This window comes from Mustela lutreola, chromosome 9 (genome assembly GCF_030435805.1).
Source record: "Mustela lutreola isolate mMusLut2 chromosome 9, mMusLut2.pri, whole genome shotgun sequence".
In the NCBI taxonomy this organism is placed as follows: Eukaryota; Metazoa; Chordata; class Mammalia; order Carnivora; family Mustelidae; genus Mustela; species Mustela lutreola.
In genome coordinates this window covers 116,251,304-116,275,334 of record NC_081298.1, presented here as the reverse complement: position 1 = coordinate 116,275,334, position 24,031 = coordinate 116,251,304, and the positions used below count along the sequence as shown (strand labels likewise).

General features: G+C 46.8%; 1 protein-coding gene across 7 annotated transcripts in view; it reads right to left on the bottom strand.

Moving 5' to 3' along the window:
• The window catches only part of LTBP1 (latent transforming growth factor beta binding protein 1), a 403,430-nt gene extending 400,975 nt beyond the window's left edge, over positions 1-2,455 (bottom strand). For 3 of the 7 annotated variants that reach the window (XM_059188601.1, XM_059188606.1, XM_059188602.1), the window contains exons 1-2: positions 1,638-2,453; positions 546-616 (exon numbers count right to left, since the gene is read on the bottom strand). In XM_059188601.1, coding sequence (XP_059044584.1) covers positions 546-616; positions 1,638-2,128 — 562 coding nt within the window. In that variant the 5' untranslated portion in view covers positions 2,129-2,453. Of the gene's footprint in view, positions 1-545; positions 617-1,637 lie in introns of all 7 variants that reach the window. The other 4 variants (XM_059188604.1, XM_059188607.1, XM_059188603.1 and 1 more) reach the window with 3 other exon arrangements.
• Between the last annotated feature and the right edge of the window lie 21,576 nt (positions 2,456-24,031).

The window sequence follows — 24,031 nt, the reverse complement described above, 5'->3', positions numbered from 1 at the left end:
ACGGAAGGAAACCCTACTTGGCAAAGTGGTCACCTCGAGGAAACACTCAGGCCTCAAGGATGGAGGATTCTCTTTGCTGTTTTCAGAAAGCTTTAAAAACTGCTGATATTTTATTCCAGAGCTCCGCCACCTACTACCCACCCATTCCCCTCCCGCCACTGACTTGCAGTTTCTCATTTATCCATATCCAGGTTTGAGTTCACTGTACTGATTTGGTGTTAAGGCACATTCTCCACTGGGAAATTTTTCCTGGCTCCTCATCTGCCGGGGTGACCGTGATTAATACTCAGTTGGGGACAAGGGAACCCTGAACCCATGGCCCAGTTCTGTACAATACATTGCTGCACTGGTACCATCATTACTGTGACCCAACCTTCATGGGTGGTGATGAAGGTTGCAGGTAATGGGGTACACTGCACTGCTGACGTTAATTTCTCTAGGACAGCATTAGCCCCTTCATGTGACTCCTGTGGAATCCTCCACCCGCCATGTGGACAGCCCCACTCTGCCCACCGTGCAGGGCCACACTGAACAGGGAAACTTACGTTTGGTGCACCTCTGGGAGCCAGGCGCCTTACTCCAGCCATGGCAGCACTGCCCTCCACAGACATTGACCCTAAAACAAAGCAAGACCCCTGAGTCCAGCAGTAGCAACGTTCTCTTCCAGAGAATCCAAGCTTCTAGGGGTTCCTACAAGCCAGCCTCCTGCTTCCACACTCCTCTGCCTTCCAGAGAGTCCTACGCCACCCAAGGGTCCCCAGGGCGAAGGGTAAAGACCATGCATCACGGGAAGACAGGAGAACCAAAACGCCTGCATAACACAGGAGGGAAGAACGAGATCCACAAAAATTATTTTCTTAACCCCCAATGTAGAGCCAAGTGTCTTTTGTACATTATCTCACCCACCGTTGAAACTCAATCTGAGTTTGAGAGAGAAGCGTCCAAACGGGTGAGATCACCATCAATGCCTGGAACTAGCCATGAAGAAAAGAACCAAATGGGCAAAAAAAAAAAAAAAAAAAAAAAAAGCTATCCCCCACACCCTGGACCTGTGATTAATGGGGAGGGGGGCAGGAAGGATATTTATCCGCGCCCAGTAACAGAAACTTTCCAACCAAAATTTCTGTCAGTGCGGAGACACCCCCGCCCGGGGAAAGCAGACCCCACAGGTGCACGGAAGCTCAAGCCCACGATTTCTAGGACGCTGAAAAGCTTCAGGCCACCGAACAGGGGCTGATCTTTACAGCCAGCCCTCCCAGGACGTTTTTTGTTTCACTAACTAGAAAAAAATGTAAAACTGAGTTGCAAAGTTTAACTGATGCTGAGGGAGTGAGTTGTAGTGACTTCATGCGTCCGCCCATCTTCTCGGAGCAGTTAGGTTCGCGCACAGGAGGTTACGCCCCAGGCAGAAATGCCTTTTGTGTTTACCGGCAGCTGAGAAACAATGCCCTCGGAGCTCGTCCTCCAAGTCCCTGGGCTTCCCACACCCGGCTCCTCGCGCGGCGCGGGCGGGCGCGGAAGGAGAAGGCAGCCCCACCGCGCACGCCGCCCGCGGCCGCCGCTGGACTCCCAGGGGCCCCGACCCCGCGGGTCCGGGCGCGGGCCGCGCGCGCCGCGGAGGGAGGGTGTGGGCTTACCCCTGCAGCTGCTGCTTCTGCTGAACCTGCAGCTTCGAGCCCCCGCCGCTCTGGCTCTCTGGCGGCACTTTGGAGCGCACGACTTGCCTGCCTTGTTTGGCGAACGGGGCGACCGCCGGGTGACCGCCGGGCTTGGGGTGGAGCTGCCCGCCGGGGGCCCCGGGCCGCGCCGGCTCCGGCGGCGGTGGCGGCGGCCGGAGCCCCTGCAGGGCCGCGCCGCCGGGCTGGCTCGTGCGTCGCGTCCGCTCCGAAGGGGCCCCCGGGGAGGCGCGGCTGGGGGCGCCGGCGCCCGCAGAGCCGCGGCTGTACCTGGCGTCGAGCGCGACGTTGAAGGTCCGCGGGCGCGGGGGCCCGCCTAGGGGTAAGGCGCCCGCCGGCAGGCCGGGGCCCGGGCGCACCACGTACGTGATCCTCCGCACCCGGCCGTGCGCCGACGACGCGAGCAGCCCTGCCCAGAGCAGCAGCCCCCACCTGAGCCAGGGCCCCGCCATCGCGGGCCCGAGCCGGCGGCCCCGGCGCCCGCCCCCGGCCGTGCGGCTCGCCCGGTGCGGCCGCCCGCGCGCGCTCCGGCTGCCCGAGAGCCCGGGAGGCGGGACGAGGAGAACTCGGTTGCCGGAGAGGAAGTTCTGCGAGCGCCCGAGCGGCCCCAGACCCCAGCCGAAAGCGGCGGGGAGGAGGGGGCGGGCGTGGGGGTGGGGTGGGGAGCGGAGCCCGGGAGGGGAGGGGAGGGGCGAGGCGAGCGGGCTGCGCAAGGTGAGGGTCCACTCGCGCGGCCGCGGGTGCAGGGGGGCGCCGCGCCGGGCCCGGGGGGCAGAGGGGGCGAGGGCGGGCGTGAGCGCGCGGGACGCTCGGAGGCAGCCGCGGCTGCAAAGTCTTTAAAAAGTTGCTCTCGCCGTGGAACCGAGTGTCAGATCCGAACAGCCAATCTCCGGCAGACGTGACGTCAGGCAGTAAATCCTAATTGGGGAAAGCGTGAGATGAGCCCGAGAACGCGCCGCCACCCTCCACATCCACATAGATTGTAACTGTGGGGCGGCAAGACAGAGGTCCCCTGTCCCGTGTCCCGAGTAAGGACAAAGGATCCGGCAGAGCCACTGACCGGTCCTTTCCTGCTGGAAGCCCCACAGGATTCGTTTCGTATGGCTTGGAAGGCATTTTCTTACCCATGTTTGCTCGGATACATGCGAGGTGTTGAATTAAAATACCAGATCGGACCCTAGAAAGGACTGCTCCGAAGGCGCCGAGCTGTCCAAGGGAAAGCGTTTAGATGGTTCTCTTTGAGATCGTAAACCCCGCGTGACTCTGTCTCAGTCTGCGGCTTCTGGTACCCTACTCCCCGCTCGGCGTGGACAACAGTGCGGGGTGGGCAGCAGGGGGCGCCCGCGTGGACTGCGAAAACCGCGGCGGGCGTCAGTCAACCCCAAAAGCAATCCTGCTTTTGGTGAAAAGGCCTTTAGAATAGGAATACAGACTTTGGGATCCATGACAACCCCAAGCCATTTAGTATTTTTTAAAAAGGTGAGCTCAGTTTCTTGGACCCCCATCTGAAAGGGAAGGATCACTCACTGCCGATGACCCAAAATCACATTAAGGGAAATGCAGAATGTTTGACAGTCCCTGGATTTCATAGTGCTCTCTGGGGAAAACGGTAAAATAATGATACACTCTAGCATTTGAACTTAAAACAGTGTCTCTAGCAGAATGCACGATTTTATTATATGAATGCACTAGAAAACCCATAGGCATAGCAGCCTAGTTTTTTAAAACTAAAAATGAGACTTCGTTTCCAAGGCTTTGGTTGTTCTTGTTCATATTTATTTGCTGGTAATCTTGTTCTGTTGTCTGTTGGCATTGGCTCATAGACAATTGGTAGCAGGTGATGATGGTTTAAAAAAATTAATGGAAAATAATGTGAAGTCGAAGATAATTCATTAATCTCTTTTTTCTGTACATTGGAGAAAGACCTCCAATATTTGATTCAGCAGAGGAGGGCCTCAGTGCATCTGCTTGAGCTCCAGTTTCACGAGAGAACACGAGAGAGCCACTGCCATGATTAAATAGCACTGCACTGGAGGGAAAGACTACAGTTCAGACCTAACACTGTGGCTAATTAGCCAAAAGACCACAGACAGTCCACCTCTCATCCCCTGAACCTCCCCTTCCTCCTCCATTACACAAAAGTTGGATTAAAAGTACTTTCCAGCACTGACGGTCTGTGGTTCTAAGAACATCCGGGTTCCCTATGGACAGGATCAGTGAGGTCATTCAAGGTCAGTCCCTGAGCCAAGCCAAAGAGAACTAGCTGAGAAGATTGAGGAAGGAGGGTGGGTCAAGAAACTGTCTCCTAGCCTTGAGTTCTTAAAAAGACACAACAGGAGCTAGTAAATATCCACCCAGTAACTACTGAGGCAAGCACAGAGGCTGACCCTCTGCACATACACAGAATCCCAAGGCATAACCCCTTTGTCTTAGAGAAACTTCCTATCTGGTTAGGGAGACAAGATGGAAATAAATGAAAGCTTAAAAAATAAGGATAATAAGTAACAACTGAATTAAGCGACCTTTGAGATAATGATAATAAAAGCTTCATAAAATAGGACCTGATTTGTATGAGGCCAGTGTCACGGTACTACCCATTATTCTTTTTTATCTCGTAGAAAATTCACAATATAGAGGGAAAATATTTCCTACCTGCAATTCAAATCAGCCTACAGAGATTTTACCTCTCAAGTAGGGATTATACAGCAGCAGTGGAAACGCATGGGAGGAAGAGTTGTCTAGAAGCAAAGTCCATTCTGAAGCAGCAGGACAGAAGAGGAGCAGTGTCAGGCAGGGAAATCTCAGGAAATGGTGAGGGACAGCATCACCAGAGGACCAGATTTTAGTCTGCTGTGCCGGGTACACTCTTCTTGGGGGCCGCTCACAGAACCCACACAGATGTACCAGTTTCAGTCAGTAAGAGGCACAGTAAGAGGCAGTAAGCTGCCCTGTAGAGGGCAGAGCCTGGAGGGAGCCACGCTCTGGGCCCTGTCGCTGCTGCGACAGAGGGCCTCGAGGTCAACCTGAGGCCTCACATTTGGGGATAGCAATGACCATAACCATGTTGCATGGCTCTGCAGAAAAATGTTCCCCACCATCAAAAAAGATACAATGCAGGCTTCCTTTCTCTTGACCCAAAGCAATAAACAGGTGGGTATTCCACGAACCTTCAGCCTGATTACAAACTGTTTTATGGCAGAGTTGGATATATCATAGATCAACTCTGAAACGTAAAAACCACACAAAGAATCTCCAGTGTGATCGTCGGTCTCATCCCTAAAGGATCCACATATGGGTCGGTATACGTGTGTGTATCCACAACTATTAATCTGGTAATAAGTAAGCAGCCCCAATCTAGTCAGAAAACACTGGCAAAGTCACAGTTTTCCACATCAGTCTCTTGCTACCTACATAACTAGGAAGATGATCCTAGAAAAATATGCTGTTACCCATATGAATTGGTTACTCATCTAAACACTCAACTCACTCTTATTCTGAAAGTGAAAGCCCAGTTCCTGTCAGGCATGGGGACCAGCCTTTGCCAATTCTAGACCCAGTTTAATGCCATGGGTTTTGGACCCACGCCCCCTAGGTTTCAAGGTCCGTTTATATTGGCAGTACCCAACTTCCTAGTTCAAAAACCAAAAAAAGTCTTTAAAGATCTCATAAAGTTTCTTGGACTTTAGATGGTTTTTACAAAACAATACTCAGATGAGCTAAGTGTAAATGAATCAGAAAAGAGGATTATGTTTCCCATAAATCTCATGGGTTGGAGGATTAGGGGAAGAAAGGAAGGCTGGCAAATGCCTAATGCTTTAAAGCACTTTGAAACCATTAGTCAAACTCAAAATGCAGCCAGTTTCCCTCATCCTTACACTTTATGAGTTTTGTAATTGAAAATCTTTTCCTACATTTAGGATCAGCTACAAATCAAGTTTAGTGGCGGCCTGTGATCAGAAGTGCGTCTACCTAAGTTTTCTCCCAGCCTAGGACTTCCCGGGGCCCCTGGGAGTCCTCTTCTCATTTCATCAAGAAATTCTTTAAAAAAGAAAAGGAAAGAGACCAACAGGAAGTCCGTTGGTCGCAGACGAAAGGTAGAGAAAGAAGGAGGCAGAGACGGGGGACCGGAAAGCGAAGGAGCGCAGGAAACAGGACAGCAAGAGCGTGAAGACAGAAAGAGGGGCCACGGTGTAGGAGGGAGGAGCAGAGGAGGGCAGAGGCAAGGATGGGTGAGGAACGAACCGAACCGGGGAGTGGAGTAGGAATCCATGAATAGGGAAGGGGATACACAGAGTAGTGGGAGGAGGCAAAAAGGAAAAACTTACCACTGAAGTATAAGTAGCCAAGAATTCTACCCAGAACCTGGGGGTTAATTTTCTCAGGCTCTTCACTAGGATCCTGGCAGTGGAGCATTGGCCAGTTCTGACCTGAGCATCAGCTTGTCCAGGTTTGCGCTGGACGTCAACCTGCGACCCTAGAAGGGGCTAGCAGGCTGTGGCTGCCTGGCTGTCCACCTCCCTATAAGGCAGGAGGGTCCCGAAACCCCAAATGCTCCTACCCCGGCAGGTAGCCAAGGACCCCAGCTTCCACTCAGATGCCTACAACTGGGTTCTTCCTTTGCTGTCTCCCTTGGTCTTTCAAAACAAATTCCATCCAAAAGCAGGAGTGAGGGAGATGAGACATGTGTGATCTCCTCCACATTTCACTCAGCTTCCAGGAAAAGCCACATGAAGCTTTACCAATGAAGAAAGACAGCAGAGCTCCATCTGATGAAGATGTCAGCCTGTCAGCCAGCTGTGTGAGCAGCACGGAGACGGGCCTGATTGGTAGAGAAAGATGAGCCGCCCCCGGAATTGAGCAACAAGCGGAATCGAGGTTTATCCCAGTGTTTCCCTTCCCTGCAAAGTTTCAGGTTTGAAATTTAAACATCTTCAGTTGTCACTCAATAAACATTTATTGAACCGCCCTGGGGCCCTGAGCTAGCCTAGGTAGACCCTTCCAGCAAAACCAAACCAGACTTCCATTTCAGAGGGAGACATGAAAATAATGCCTAGTTGGACTGGAGCCCAGAGATGCCCCTGGGCCAGCGAGTGCCTTTGTGCCTGACTGTGGCAATACAGACCCTGTCCCCATGGAGTAGGCAGTAGAATGGGGTTCATCAGGGCCAAGACAAATCATGACAGGGGTGGTGAGTACTGCTAAAGGACCGTCCGAGCGAGAAATGAAACCCCTAAGAGGAAACGAGTCAGGGTCATGGGCTGTCTTCCTACAAATTTAGAAGAGCCAGTCAATAAAAGTAAAGTCATTGAAAGTACAGTTTTGTGTGCACTAAATCGTTCTAATTATCCTGGTCCCCTTCTCACCTGCCTTTATAAAATTAAAGTCGAGTATCACACAATGACAGCTTCGGAAGACAACAAAACGCCTCTCTTCCTGCTAACTAAAAACGGTCTATTCATTTAGCTCTCACGGAAGTTCTTCTTAGCCATTTATTCAGAGCTTTTGAACATAAAACATGAAGCTGCATAATAATTAAACAGGTATCAATACAATTGTACACTTGCCATTCACAACCCCCAATCCTCATTGGGCCACTAGCAAGTCAACATGCAAGAGAGAAAAACTAAATTATATTCTTCGTCTCAAGGAGTTTGAATCTTGGAAAACACTCGTGTGTACGCTGACCTGCGGGGCCCCTCTCCAAAGCAATCTAGGAAAAGCTTGCCTCTGATCAGAGACTGGATCCCAAATGCTTGCCTCATACTTTGGCATCTCAGTTTTAAACACTCCTTGACCTCCCATTCCGTCAAGGAACATTCCTGGTTTCCCGGCTTAAATTTACATTTCAAGATGCCCAGACACCTGCAAGGTTGGTGGAGGGCCAGGTGGGCAAACAAAGTAAGGCTCTCTTCGCTCAGATACAACTATTTATAAACTGTGATCCAATTTTTTAAAAAATGTTTGATCTTCTTTTTTTTAAAGATTTTTTTTTTTTTTTTTTTGACAGAGAGACAGGCAGCGAGAGAGAGGAAGTAGGCTCCCCGCTGAGCAGAGAGCCTGATGTAGGACTGGATCCCAGGACCCCTGAGATCATGACCTGAGCCAAAGGCGGAGACTTAACCCATTGATCCACCCAGGTGCCCCCTGTGATCCAATTTTAAAAGGAACCCTCCTGCTGTACATCAGCCTCAGTGCTTCCCAGATTGCTGAGTTGCTGAAATTGCTTCTCAATTTAAATTTTGGGGCATTAGTAATTGTTATATCTCTTGCCCTATTTAGAATTTTTACTCAATGGCACCAGAATGTTATACTGCCTGAGTTTAACACTTGATCCTAATTTTATTTCATAATATTTTCTCTGCTTTCCACCCAATGGATGATGATATAGTGAATAAAGCAACCTAGAAGGGCAGCTGGGTGACTCAGTGGGTTAAGCAGCAGCCTTCAGCTCAGGTCATGATCCCAGAGCCCCGCGTCCGGCTTCCTGGCCTGTGGGGGAGACAGCTTCTCCCTCTCCCCCTACAGCTTCTCCTGATTGTACTATTTCTCTCCCTCTCTGTCATATAAATAAAATCTTTAAAAATAAGAAAAGCAGTCTAGAAAAAAGAAGAAAGTGAGAGAAGTTACTATACCATCCCTACATACCAATTCCTAGCCAGTCTTTCTGTTTTCTGAGATCCAAGTTCCTTCATAAATTGCCTCCTTCTCACTGTTACAACCCATCTTGGGCTACTTCCCCAAATGAACCTTGTCTTCCAGCTACATTTATCTACCTAGAACTCTTCTTTCTCTTTAAAAAAATAAATAAATAAATAAAATGGGACACTCATACTCCTTCCTTTAGCTTCTGCTCCGGAAAAACCATCATCTGCTCAACCCATTCCTTTACCTCCTTCAAAATTGCTTCCATGAAGCTCCTGGGGCCATCAAAACCTCATCTGATTCTCACTGCTAACCCTTAGAGCATCTATTGTCCATCCTAGGCAGTAAGCACATAATACATGCTTTGTAACAGATGTGGAACCTTTCCTGCAGGGGAAGCTTTTTTTCTTGATTCTTGGTCCTAGAAAGATGAACCAGAATTAAGGCAAGTTGTGGTTAACCATCACTGAGGTTTGATTCTGATGCAGTGACTTTAGCTTGCAGGCAGGGTCCTGGTTGGTGTGTGTGTGTGGGGGGGGGGTGTTTGCCCAAGCTTCCCCCCAACCTAAATGAAATTGCTCTATCCAAATGGAGCAGTGGTAGGAAGTTACCTACCTCTGAATTAATGGTTTGGAAAGTTCTGTAGAAAGAATTTTGTCATACTTGTGTCTGAAAACTGTTACACTGCCAGAGATATATATTAAAATAGTCAGTGTTTTTAAAGCTTCTCTTCTTTGTTGCCCTCTTATCTTGCCCTATTATAGAAGACCAAGATATACCCAGAGAGTGCAACTAGTAAAAGTCCACATAATATGGATGCACTGAGCTGCACGCATAAGTAACTCACACCACTGAGGAAACACCAGCTCTGCAAGGAAAGGCCTGGCTTTATAAACAGTGAGGGGAGACCAGTAAAACCAGCCCAGTGTCTGTGATTCCTCCTGGTTTCCAGGTTTTAAAGCCCAGGCTACTGCTGAGAGGGATCAGGTTACATCTGCCAGCTGCCCCAGAACTTTCCTCTTAACCCTTTCCAACCCACCAAATGATCGTCGCATTTCCATTTCACTTACTAGAAAGAATGTCTTTAGTCTTTACATCACTCCCCCCAACCCAGCCCACCCCCACCCATCTTCCTCCCCGTTTCTCAGGTCACCTGTCCATGCCCACACTATCTTCCAGACCTCCACCTCATCTCTGGAGGCCTGTATTAAGGACAGAGATCTTGTGGGTCATAACCCCAGTGCCCAACACAGTGTGCCAGCCATAGTAAATGCAATGTAGTAGTGTTTGTTGAGAGTAAATGACTATCTCTTCAGACACCTGACTTCAGTCCACAAAAACAAATCGGTCTTTTTTTTTTTTTTTTTTTCCCATCATGAGCACAAATCTTGTCCAAGATCCTTAAGTTGTCAAGGATCTGGAGATCGATTCAGTCATTGACTCTATCATTCATTCATTCCCTAGACAATTTTGATGACCAATTTTTTTTCAAATAACAAAAATGGGAAAGGGTTTCAGAAATTTTTGCTTAGGGACCTAATATTGCTGACTAGATTCAGGCTTCTCTCTGAAAGTTGGGGAAATTCATTAGAAGGCACCGGATAAAGTGTCTAGGTGGAGTCCCTTCCTATGGTCTTTCGGCAGCCAATGCTAGAAAACCGCTGGCAGAAAGTCTGTCTGTGTGCACAGAGCAGTATCCACCCAATGTGCGTACAGAATCCTGGGTATTTGCATGCCAGGAAGGAATAGAATGTGCCGTTAAGGGGACAGACCTTGATGCCAAACAACCTGAGCTCAGTTCTTCCTTCAGCCTCCAAATTTGGGAGCACAGGCCCATGCTCTGGGTGAATCTAGGAAGCAGCCTGCTGGGCATTAAGGAACTAAACTCTTGAATCCCCCTTGAACAATCACTTTCATGGGGGAATGTTTTGAGTTACTCAGTGCCGTCCTGGGAACCACTTCTCAGCTGGAGGCAGTTGGAAATTGATCATCTCCGCCTTAGATCCGAAGACCATCAAGGCTCCACTTTATTTGATCACTTTATGGGTCAACACACAGAGTAAGTTCTCAGTGATTGTGAAGTGTGTCCCGGTATTCAGCTCAGCTTCTACACGTTTACTGCCCTAACACTTTCCAGTGGAAAGAAAGCATTCTGGAACAATGGAGCTTTCTCCAGGGGTTTGAGAGTCACAGATACCAAAACCCAATGGGCTCCTCAAGCTCTTCATCCAGTGGAGAGAAGTCACGAGGGTCACTATTTCAAGTCTGCAGAAGACAGATTCAGTCTAGGAGAGGATTAGAAATGGAAATGGAAGAGGAGATCTCAGTTTGACAAAGGAAGATGGTGGAAGGAAATAAAGGGAAGAGAATCCTTTGTATTCATTCACTGAGCCCTTACAAAGGCCTATAAATGGTATAGGAAGGTTCTGCACCTGCCATCACAGAAGGGAGTCATTCGATAGCACGTTGTCTCTTTAACTAAAAAAATGGCATTCTGGGTCAAATGAATCACGAACAGGTCTAAGTTTCTATTTTCTTACCTATAAAATGCAAACAATACCTACCCAGGGCTTGGCAAGCTTTTTCTCAAAAGGGTCAGATGGTAAATATTTTCAACATTGTAGGCCATACTGCCACAACTCAGCCATTATAGTATGAGAGAAGCATAGACATTACACAAAGCAGTGGGCATGGGCAGATTTGGTCTGTGGGCCATAGCTCACCATCTTCTCATCTAATTCCTTGATCCAATGCATAGTGTGTTGTGGGGATTAAATGAACTAATCCAAGCTAATCCACAACTAAAAAGTGTTACTTTTTAGTATATCAATGGGTGGGTCATTGCTCAATTAATATTAACTATTATCAATGCTTGAATTTTAGACTCTCTTGTAGTGAGTGGGGTAGACCTCAGAGCTCCTCAGGAGATATTCCCAGCCCTTTCCTCTTGGGCATGGGTGTTGAAGGTTGGATTCTCAGAACCCTGAGATGCAGTTCAATATACAGGATATCCATTAAGGAGTGTCATTGGGAGCAGCCCTTGGGGAAAGGAGGAGAAGGAAGCAGGATTGGGCAGAGGAAGATGTCAAGTTGCGCAACAGGCTGAGCCAGATCCACAGGGATCTCTGGAGCTAAAATGGCCATCGAGTTGCCCTATATCGGGTTAGAGTAGCCGGGCCTCGGTAACCTTACCTGCAACAGTACTGCATGTGGGCTGTCCTAGGAAGGGGGTAACCTTGGATAAGGCAGCCCTGCAGTTCAGGTACTTCTGGAAGCTTCAATAGGTGACATCTTTCTACTGACAGTGTTCCCAACAACCAAGGGGACACAGATGGGACGAGAAGGTTTGACCAATTCTGACCATGACGTGTGCATAGAAATGACATGGTTACTTGCAGACCAAGCATTTAATTGTTGCTGAAAGACCTTCCAGAGCTTCTTCCCTCTGTAGTGACCAGCAATTTCAAGATGGTGGCTGCTCCATCAGTCTGGGTCCCTGGGGAACAACAGTGAACAGAATCTCCTATCAACCTGTAATAAAAATGCAGTATAAGCAAGACTTCAATCTGAGTGTGATATTTTAAAGTGAAGATGCCCTAAAAATCTTGAAAAATCAGGGCACCGGTTTGAAATCATTAACATCTTGCTGGCATCATCATCATAGCTAACACTAGCATTTATGCAATTTCATTAATTTAATTTCATTAATTTAATGCACACAACCTATGTACAACACAGGTAGTATTATTATATTTATTTTTAGAGATGAGGAAACTGATGCTTAAAGGGGTTCATTAACCTCCAGCTCACTGCCCATTTCTATAAATAAAGTTTTATTGGAACACAGCCATGCCCGTTAATTACACAGTACGTAATTATGGCAGCTTTCCTGATACTGTGGCAGAATTGAGTTGTTGAGTATGGCCTGCAAATCCCTTTACAGAAACGGTTTTGCCCCTCCCCTCCTTTCCCCACTCTATATGAGGCCTGGTTTCAGACTCCAGAGACACGATGCATAATTCAGACAGAGGTAAATACCAGGTAGGCTTGGAACCTGTAGAGGTGTTATAAAAATTTTCCCGTTTCCATTATTCTAACTGTAGATTTTTTAATTTAAAATTTTCGTGACATTTATTTCCAGCAACATGACAAACTCCGTATCCTAAAAATCCTCCCCTGAAAAACACCCAGAAAACGCTGGATAAAATGAATAGCCAAGTTGGCAAGAAATTAAGGTATATCCTCAGAGGCAAAAAATGCAGTAGAAACCAGAATCCAGAACAAGCTGGTAAATGCTCTGCTCCTTCAGTCAGGCCTTAAGGCCTCAAGACCCCTGAGGGCCTTTGCCTTTGTGGGGGGCGGGGGGGGGGCAGAGAAAACAAGGCAGCAGAGTGTCAGCATAGAGACTAGAATAAGTCCCCAAAAGCCCACATTTTCAGTGAAAGAGTGGACTAAAAAGTATTTGCCCTGCAAGGGAGAAAGCAAAGAAAAGCTTTATGTCTCAGCTTTGACTTTGGTTGGAAGAAAGAGTCCATCCCCCACCCCAAACCAGCCCCCCCCCGCCCCCACATCCAAAGGTAATAACCACAAACCAGGCCTCAAACTGTGGTTCGAAATCACTCTACTTGCCCATTGCAAAACTATTTTAAGCCAGAGAAACGAATTTAAAATAGTCCTGGCTTAGTAATTCCTAGGTACTTGGCAAAGGAACCACAAATAGAAAGAATATTCTCTCAAGTTGTCTCACAAAATTCTCACAGATAATGCCCCAACAAAAATGAGCTCCCAGTAAAAAATCACAAGACATCATGAGAGGGACTTAGCAGGAAAAATCAAGCAGCAGAATCAAAGACAGGAGGTCTTCAGATGTTAACGTCACCATGTGTAGCAGGCTTGGCAAACTTCCTCCAACAGGCCAGGTAGTATATATTTTAGGTTTTGCAAACTCTACAGTCTCTGTCGAAAAGACTCAACTTAAAAACAAAACAAAAGCAAAAACAAAATTAAAAAAAATTTTAAGAACTCAACTTTGCTATTCTAGAGTGAAAGCAGACACAGGCCGTATGTAAATCAATGGATTTAGCTATATTCTAATAAACCTTTATTTACAAAGATAGTGTGCCAGCCTTGGCTGGCAGGTCATAGTTCATAAAATAAGTACGTTTTCATGTGATATAATGGGCACTGGATATTATGTAAGACTGGTGAATCATTGACATCTACTCAGAAACCAATCATACATTATATATTAATTAACTGAATTTAAGTAAAAAATGAAAAAAATATGTTTTCATTTTTTAAATTAAATATATAAATAAAAAAGAAAATACTATCATAAATATCGAGGCAGATTCTTAATTTCTAGAAGTAGAAGATGTAGTTGAAATTTTAAGATTCCATACATGAGTTAATTAACAGATTAGAATGACTGAAATTGTTAAGTTGAAACCTGGATATGACAAAATTACTTTGGATATAATACAGAGAGATACAGAGGAGGAAATTATGAAAGAGAGATTAATAGATGTGGAAGTCTAAGTAGGAAAAAATTGGGAGAAAGACAATATTCAAGACTTTTCATGGATCCCTAAATTTAGGACATACAAAATACTGAAAAAGAAAAAAAAATTTATAGCCAGAGTCGTCCTGGTGAAATTGCTAAATGTTAAAGGCAAATTGAATAGTTTAAAAGGAACCCAAACAAGACAGCTTACCTACTTGATGTCTGATTTCTCATGAACAATTAACAGACACCAAAATACTATAAGATAATGTCTTGAAGGTGCTGAAAGAAAGAATTGCCAATCTATTGCTTATCCAGCAAAATGTATGCTTGAAGAATGAGGACCGAATAGAGATGGGTTTAGATGAACAAAAGTTAAGGTAGTTTATTGTCAACAGACTTTTAGCAAAGGAAGTACTTAAAAGGATATACTTTAGGAAAAAAGGAAAAAGGCCACGGAAGGGAGATAGTGAGGTGTAGGAAGGATGGTGACCAAGTGAGCAAAGGACATGGTGAACCTGTGGATACATAGAAATAAGCATCAACACTAAAGGCAACACCTGATTTGTGAAGTTCACAAAATTGGGGAGGGGGTAGAACATGGACCTCTAAAATAAAGGTAATATTCTGTTTCTTAAAATAGATATATAGTGTTCATAAGTGTTGGTGTGCACATGCATTTTGTGAAATGTTTTCAATAGAAATAAAATACGGGACAATGATGGCCTATAAATTGGAAAGAGTTAAAGCACTACATTTTAGGAAAAGAGTAAATATAACAACTTTGCCCATTAAAAAATACAACAGATTCCAAGTCTCCAAGCACTAGAGGAGGGAAAAGATGGAATTAGAACTTCCTAAGACAAATAGAAAACATGAAAAAGATAGTAAAAATAAACCCAAATACCCCAATGATGACAAAAGATAATAATGAATTAAACTTCCCAGTTTAAAATATCTTTAAAAACCCAACCATATTCTTCTTATAAGAAACACTTAAAACAGAAGTACCACAAACATTTGAAAGTAAAATAATTGAAAAATATCTATAAGGCAAACATATTTTTCCAGCAAACAAAAATGACTTTGCTTTCTGGAGTAACCTCTGAATCCTCACAGAAAATGATGTTAAAATAAGACAAAGAAAATAAATTAAATGTAAAGAGAGGCATGAGAAAAAAACGAGGTTCAAAGTTAATATTCTCTGACAAACCTAAAAATATGAAAAAATAGTCCCACTAGTGTTATCTCTGTGGAATTCAAGCAAGCATTGGTGGAAAACTGGGGTTTCATGGTGAGTCAGAAATAAATGCCATCTGTCAACTATACTTCAAAATCAATTAATTTTTAAACCAAATGCAATTTGGGGCATCTGGATGGCTCAGTCCAACTCTCCATTTTGCCTCAGGTCATGATCTCAGGACCATGGGGGAAGCACTGGTAGTGGAGCTTCCTTAGGATTCTCTCTCTCTCCCCCCCTAAATAAATAAATAAATAAATCCATGTCATCACTACTCTAGTTTGGGTTCTATTTCCTGACTTAAAAATGAAGTTTACGGGGCACCTGGGTGGCTCAGTGGGTTAAGCCGCTGCCTTCCGCTCAGGTCATGATCTCAGGGTCCTGGGATCGAGTCCCGCATCAGGCTCTCTGCTCAGCGGGGAGCCCGCTTCCCTCTCTGTCTCTCTGCCTGCCTCTCCATCTACTTGTGATTTCTCTCTGTCAAATAAATAAATAAAATCTTTTTAAAAAAATGAAGTTTACAAAATAATAAAATTTCAAAGTAATTTGCATTTTGAAGCAAAGGATGATATAGTCACTTTTTATTGTATTTGTAACTCTGATATTTGTGAGAGATTACTTGTTTAAAAGCAAGGATTCTAAGAAAAATTATATAAAAGAGCATTTTGAAGTGAGAAGGGCTTTGAGAGTCAGGGACAGAAATTTATATATGAAGGTGGAGAGTTGCTGCATCAAAATGAGAAAGATTAGAAGGAACCTAAATGAATAACATAAGAGTGGTTAAAGTGTGAAGCCGATGTGGGATCAAATGTTTTTATAGCATTTTAGTGGCATTGGGAAATACCCATGCTCTAATGAGTGAACAAAATAATCCATAAAACCCAAAATACAAAATGATCACAAATTTGTAAAATGCATCTAGAAACCGGATTGGGAGGAAAAACAATTTTAGGAGTGACAGGAAATGAATAATTTGTATTTTCTATTTTACAGTCTCCTTGTCAAGTTTTTACAACTAGCACTTTCATCATCGGAAAACAGAATAACTGTATTTTACATCTTTAATTCTCAGTTAGTGGATATAGGTCATGGCTCAGGGTCCTGGTGAATGAAAGAGCATGGGAAAATGCACTCTGCGCAGAGAAAACATGGCAAGCCTTTAAGAGAACCGTTTTAAGAGACAGGGAAATGGCTGTATTTCTAATTTGTACGTAACTTGATATAAAGTCACTTCCACCCTTCAGGTTTCAAGAATGTGCAACAACACCACACCCCGAGGTTGCTATGGCTACGGAAGTAAACCTGATTAGGCCAGCATTCACTGTAGGGCAGAGGTGAGGCGGGAGAGAGAGTTGCAGGGCTCTGCTTTGTGCCTCCATCTCTCCTCCCCCAGCTCTCTCCTTTGCCCTCCCTTCTACCCCACCTCTTAGCCCCCACCCCAACCCCCCCCGGGGGGGGGGGCAGCCAACACTCTCAGACTCTGCCCTTCCCCACTCCCCTCCTCCACAGGGTGCCACACCTCCCTTACCAGGAGCTCCAAGGAGGCAGGATTGGTTGCCCTCTGCATCCTTGGTGCTCAGGACCTGCCCATGGTAGGTGCCCAATTTTGCTGACCCAATGAATGAATGAATGAAATGAATGGGTGCCCAGGCTTCCTCTCTTCAGGGGTCATTCTCCAAGACTCCGGGCTCAATCGCTATATCTTTTCTTCTATACTTTTCCCTTGGCTGATGTGTCTTTCCTTTGCTTTCGCTAACACACATAGGGAAGTGAGTCCAGCTTGACAACTCTACCTCACCTCTTTGTCGTCACCTGTTGTCCCATTTGCTTTCACCTGGACCTAAGACATTCCTTATTCTCCTCCCCAACTCATCATGTTCTCCCCATGCTTCTTCCTAAGAGCGGGACTCCATCAACACCACCAACCCCTCATTCTGGATTGAAACTGGAGGAGCCTCTTGGCCTCCTGCAACCCTCGCTGATGAGGGCTGCTGTGTCTCTGAAGCAGCCTCCCCCGCTTCTATCCCAGCCCCACTGCCCCTGTTGTATGTCTCACCCCGACCCTCACCAAACCCCGAAGAGTTTCCTGACTTTGAATCTGCACTTCCCATGGCTGCTGGACTTACTTGCTAAACCGCAGAACTCAGCGAGTTCCCACCATGCCCAAAAGCTCCGGATGTTTCCTCTGCCTTCTGAAGAAAACCCAAGCGCACCGGCCCCTCCCAGTCTGATCTGGTCTCTTTCCTGCTCCATCTCCTGTCCCGCGTCCCCAGAGCCAGCACCCTGACATCCTCAATGTCCTTCTCTCTCCTTCTGCCTCCTCACGTGTCTGGTGGTCATTGCGGCCTTCGGGCCACCTCCAGGATGGCTCACATTTCTCCCTGCCTGGATGCCCTTCTCCCACCTTCTGCCTCTCAAATGGCCCTGCCTCCTCCAAAGCCCAGATCAAGTGTCACCTCTGCTAAAAAGCCTTTTCCCAAAACTTGAGTCAGGATTAAGGGCGCCCTCCTCTGCGGTCAGATAGCAGATCTTGATTACGCCTCCATGAGAGCACAGCTCAAGGTTGTCGGCTGCCAGCAGCTGGACAGAGGGAGACAGTGAGGTGCCCTCCAGAACGTGAGCACAGAGGTGGGAGGTCACCCTCCTCCAGTGAGCCCCTAAGGACAACACAGAATGGAAAAGGACAAAAGAGCCTGCTAGGTTTACAGGAGTCCCTCCTCTACCAGCAACAGCTGTAGCTTTTAGCCAGCGATGTGAATGTAGCTGCAGAAAGGCTTTGTTAACAGAAGCCGGGTGCCTGGGTGGCTCAGTGGGTTAAGCCTCTGCCTTCGGCTCAGGTCATGGTCTCAGGGTCCTGGGATCAGATTGAGGCCTGCATCGGGCTCTCTGCTCAGCAGGGAGCCTGCTTCCCCCTCTTTCTCTGCCTAACTCTCTGCCTACCTGTGATCTCTCTCTCTCTGTCAAATAAATTAATAAAATCTTAAAAAAAAAAAAATACAGAAGCAGGGGCTCTCAGAGTAGGGTGGGCTCCAAAGCAGCACATTCTGGCATTTTCCCAACCTTCTCCAGGAAGGATGATGGTAATGGGAAGGGGAGGTGTATGGGGGAGGGGCAGTAGACTCCAGACACTGGAATGATATTGTCTGGCAAGGGGCAGGGTTAGTTTCTTCTTCTGGTCTCACTTGACCTCCAGCTCTCCTGGAAGGCTTCCTACAATCTAGCCATGCTTATCAGGAAAGCTCAAGAAAACCAGCCACACTTGGGTTAAGTGTCACAGTACGCAGGAAGGGCAGCCCCCTAGAAGCCAGTCTAGGCCCTGAAAGGACTATCCCTCACAGAATCTTTGTTTTTAGCTTGTCCATCAGTCTTTGCTTTTGGTGCCTGTTGGCCCACCATGAACTCTGTTATTATGACTGGGGGAACTGATAAAGTCCCATTTCGGGACCTGCAAGGCTGAGGGCAGGTCCCCCAAATATGGCAAAGCCCTTGGGCAACATCCAGCCAACCAGCCCTCTCTGCTCCTCACCACCATCATCCCCCACAGCCAAGAACTAGAATTAACCAGGCATGGCTATGTGTCTCTCAGGAGAACAAGGGTGGACAAACTTTTTCTGGAGAGTTATAGGCTCCCGCAGTCCGTATTTTAGGTTATGTGGACCATAAGTCCTCTGTGGCAACCACTCAACTTTGCTGGTAGAGTGGATACGAAGGCAGACATAGACAATATGTAAGCAAATGGGTGCGTCTGATTCAAATAAAACATTATTTACGAAAAGAATCTGTAAACCAGGTTCAACCCACATGTCATAGTTTGCCAAGCCCTGCAGCAGACTGTGACATGGTTTTTTTTGGTTTGGGTTTTTGTTTTTTAAAGGATTTTATTTATTTATTGGAAGAAGAGAGTAGAGAGAGAGAGAACGCAGGAGTGAGAGGCAGAGGGAGAGGGACAAGCAGACTCCTTGCTGAGTAGGGAGCCTGATGCAGGGCTCCATCCCAGGACCTTGGGATCATGACCTGAGCTGAAGGCAGATGCTTAGCCAACTGAGCCACCCAGGGGTCCCTGTGAGTTTTTTGTTTGTTTGTTTTTTAACTGAGATGTAACAGACATATGATATTATGTTAGATTCAGGTGTAGGACATAACAGTTCGATACTTGTATACACTGTGAAACGATCACCACAGTAAGTCTAGTTAACATCCATCACCACACAGTTGCAAACCTTTCTTCTTGAGACGAGAACTCTTAAGATCTGTTCTCTTAGCAACTTTCACATACACAATACAGTATTACTAGCTACAGTCACCATGTTGACCATGACATCCCCATGACTTACTTGTTTTGTAAATAGAAGTTTGTACCTTTTGACACCCTTCACCCATTTTGCCCACCCAGACGGCGGGTTCTTGATGACAGCAACCATGTGGTTCCTCTGGGGGGCCGTCCATGCACGCATACATCTGGCATGCCCTCCGGGTCTGTGGAGTGGGGCTGGATGCCTTCCTTTTAGGTCACCCCCCCGCCCTTGTAGAGTGGGGACTGCGGTGAACACAGAACCATGTTGTCTGAAGGAATCTTAGCGAGGCCTCCTCATCAGTGAAGAACTCCTTGGATAGTTTCCTCGACTCACGATACCTACTCACTCACACTCCCGTGGTGCCCCTGCTTTAGGACAGCAATCTGTTTACCCCCCAGATCCCCGCTGGGGCCTTCACCCTTGTGGTTACTCACAAGAGCTACTCAGTCCATTGTTACAGTAAAATTGATTCTTCGGAGGCAGAAGAGACAAACTGTCTACTGAAAGCTTATGGTCCTCTTCTTGGTGGTAAACTCAGCTGTGAGGTCACCTGCCTTCTGCTGATGGGGATGGAGGCTGCAGCCAGCCCCTGAAGTGGGCAACACACTCCTCTCACCCTGGGCACTCATATCTGGGGGATCTCATTGCAGCTCAGACCCTGGTGAGGATGGAGGCTCAAAGGAGGCTGGGTGAGTTCTTTCAGGCTCTCGAATCCATTCCAGAGCAGGCCTTAGGGTGTAGGGCCTAGGAAGAGAGACCCTGTTTGGATTGTGAGCTCCTAAAGAACATCATCTTTGCATCCTAAGCAGATAGAAGAATACTTGGGACACAACAAGTACTCAGTAAAACTCCCATGGGTTTCCTCAGGAGGGCACATCTGTATCCTGGTTACCTGCAACTCTATCTGACCTACATGTGACCTTGGCACAGCCTCCAGTGAGATCCTAGCAGGAGGCGCACCAGATTCCAGAAAGTTTTACCCATGATACCGTTCGAAAGCACTTCAAATTTTGCAAAGTGCTTTCTCATGGCCTTTCTCTCTTTTCATCCACACTGAAACCCTACAAGGTACCGGTACCTCAAACATCCCCAGGCCTCACCAACTTGTGAGGTCCCTTAAAATGAAGGCTCTGTCAGTAGGACTATAAGCCCTTAAGGGTTGCCCAACCACCCTACCCAATGCCTTCATTACCTAAAACCTCCCCCCGTGGCTTCTGGGTGCTCTCGAAGACGTCACAGATGAGCTCATGAATAAGTGTGCAACACCCATCTGCTCATCCTTCCTCATGGTCACATACCCAAAGCTCACAGGCCACTTAAGGACTGCAGGTGGATATGGATTTTTGCCCCCAAGCCCTTGGGCTGCCACAGATTCTGGGCGGGATGAGGAGAGTCATGTCTGGGCCCCAAGGCTCTGCTCTGCTCCAAACCCTACGCACGAGGCTAGGGGTAAGGGTCAGAAACAGGGAAACTATCTCATTTAAATAAGTGAATAGAGAAATGGGGCTTGAACCCACATGCTTTGACTTTGACCCATTCCTCCTTTCACTTTCCGACAACTAAATTATTGCTCTAGATCCTCTCCTCATTGAACAAGATCAGGTCCATTTTCTACCCTTGGAAATGTCAGTGTTAAAGTCTAGCCTGTTCCTGATTCCTTCTTCCTCTCTCCATGTGTGGTTATCTGGCAGCTCCAAGAAGAGGGAGGTAGTCCTTGGCTCCAAGAAAAAGTCACTGCGATGGACAGCTAAAGCCACACAGGGTTTTCTTTATAATTTTGGCAGAAACTGGTTGTTTTCTGCAGACATTTTAAGCAACAAAAATAAGGATCATGATTGCTCTGTATTTCCAAACAAGTGAAGCCTTGCTCTGTTTACCTGGTGCTTAACCCTACTCTCCAGGATGTGGAAAATTTACAGTAGAAGTAACTGGCCTCCTCTTTCCATCCTCCGCACGGCGCAGCCTCTGGCCTTTGGAGCTGCCACCAAGAGCCAGAATGTAGACAACTAAATAGGACAAAGAAATGTAAACCCCAGGAAATAAAGAGTTCATCACACCAAGTGTTACGTTCAAGCCATTGTCTCAGATGTTTTGGATACTCTACTCCTCAGTTTAGGAAAGCAAATCTGAAACAGAACAATTACATCACAAATGGAACATTGCTATAGTTACTGGGATCGAAAAATGTTCAGCAAAGAGAAAGCCTGCATGATTCCAATGAGATCCAGGTGGAGAGACCCTTTCAGCAAACGTCTACCCACCAGCCTATAAAAATGATGGAAAAGGCATAAGAATAAAAGGAACCAAGTGCCAGGTGCTCATCCTGTGAACCCACATCCTCTCTGAGCTCATCCTTTCCAGCTGCTTCTATGGCCCACTGTCCCTCTCTCTCTTACACCTTCTGGGGTCTTCTGCCCATGGTCCGCCTTCCTTCCCTGACCCACCAGGCAGCTAGGGCAGGAGAGGGCAGCAGGGAGAACGAAATGATCAATATGAATGGTAACAACATCTCCTGGAGCCCTTGGTAGGCACCAAGCCCGTGTCTTGCATGTCTGCCTAGACAGTCTCATGTCATCGTGACAGCTCTAGACGGTGGGTTCTATAATTGTTCCCATTTTATAGTTGAGGAAAACCAGGCTTAGAAAGGTTCAATGTCTTGCCCACACCACACAGCTAGTTAGTGACAGAAGCAAGTCTCAGACTCAATCTGACTCCAAAGTTAATCACCCTAACCAGTACTATACACATCTCCCCACAAGAGCTATTAATTCTATGTACTATTTAATGTGCTTATTTATCTTCCCTCAAAATAAATGCAAAAAGTTGATATTATCCATTTTATAGAAGGAAACACTGGCATATGTGGTAAGCATATATTGTGTGTGTGTAAACAGGTAGGTGAGTGCCTCGTTATGGTTCTTACCCATATCTTACCCATAGGGATTCTGAGACTCAGAATGATCTCCTGGCTGGAAAATGGCAAAATTTGGATTTAGAACCTAAGTCTGGGGGCACCTGGGTGGCTCAGTTGGTTAAGTTTCTGCCCTCGGCTCAGGTCATGATCTCAGAGTCCTGAGATAGAGCCCCACATCGGGTTCTTTGCTCAGCGGGAAGTCTGCTTCTCCCTCTGCTCTCCCCCATTCATTCTCTTGCTTGCTCTCTCTCTCAAATGAATAAAAAAACAATTAAAAAAAAAAAAAAGAACCCAAGTCTGTATCTTGTGTCAACGGCATACCCCACACAGCCTACAAATGGGCCATTTCATAAGCCTCCACCTGTGGTCCGCAAGTCCCTACCACTTGCCCTGTCTGGCCTCAGGTACAGAGCAGGAGGCCAGCGGGAAAAGCATGGATGCAGAGACAGCAGTTTGGGGGGCCAAGGACATGGGGATGGAAGCAGTAGCGGGTATGGGCCACAGGCCTGGGCAGCTTGGGGACTAAGCTGCCTGCTTCCATGAGGTCCTGGGGGAAGGCGAGCCACCAGGGCAGGCAGGGCAGGAAGTGGTGTGTGTATAGGTGGGACTCGATCCTAGCAGGAAGAGGGATGGCCGTGTGAGAGCAGGGTGAGGAGGGTGTTCCTCCCAGCCTCACGGGAGCCAGAAAGTTTATCTGCTGGGCAGGAGGGCAGAGGAGGCCGAACCGTGCTGGTCAGTCCCCTGCCAAAGCCCACTATCCCTCCTGCAGTCCCATCTCCTTCCTCAAATCTCCCCTTCACCCAAGCACAGCCCCTTCTCCTACTCCAGGAACAAAGGGAAAGCTGCTTTTTGTGCCCCCGAGGAGCCGCACAGCAATGGGCATGGAGCCTCATGGTCAAGATGTGCCCCCCTCATGTGTACGTCTCATCTGGTTCTTTGTGTGTGTGTATGTGTGTGTGCATGTGTGAGTGTGTGTGTGTGAGGTGCAACTTTATTTTTCTAATTTACATTCAATCAGCCAAGGTACAGTACATCATTAGTTTCAGATGTAGTGTTCAATGAGTCACCAGTTGTGTATAACACCAGGGCTCATACATCACGTGCTCTCCTTTAATGCCCATCACCCAGGTGCCCCATCCCCTCACTGCCTCCCTTCAGCAACCCTCAGTATGTTTCTCAGAGTCAAGAGTCTTTCATGGTTTGTCTCCCTCTCTGATTTTTTCCAAATCAGTTTTTCCTCCCTTCCCCTATGTTTCTCTGTGCTATTCCTTATGTTCCACAAAGGAGTGAAACCATAGCATACTTGTCTTTCTCTGATTGACTTATTTCATTTAGCATAGTACCCTTCGGTCCCATCCAAGTTGATGCAAAAGTTGAGTATTCATCCTTTCTGATGGCTGAGCAATATTCCATTGTATGTATGGACCACATCTTCTTTATCCATGCATCAAGTGAGGGGCATCTCTGTTCCTTCCACAGTTTGGCTACTGTGGACATTGCTGCTATGAACATTGGGAGGCATGTGCCCTTTTTTTCACCACATCTGTATCTTTGGGGTAAATACCCAGGAGTGCTGAGCCATAGGGCAGCACTGTTTTTAACATCTTGCAGAACCTCCATACTGTTTTCCAGAGTGGCTGTACCCGTTTGCATTCCAACCAATAGCATAAGAGCAAAACCACACTGTCCACCAAATAAAGATCTTACATCTCCTTCTCCCTGCCAGTTTGCACAGCCTGTGTTATGTTTTTGTTCCTAGGG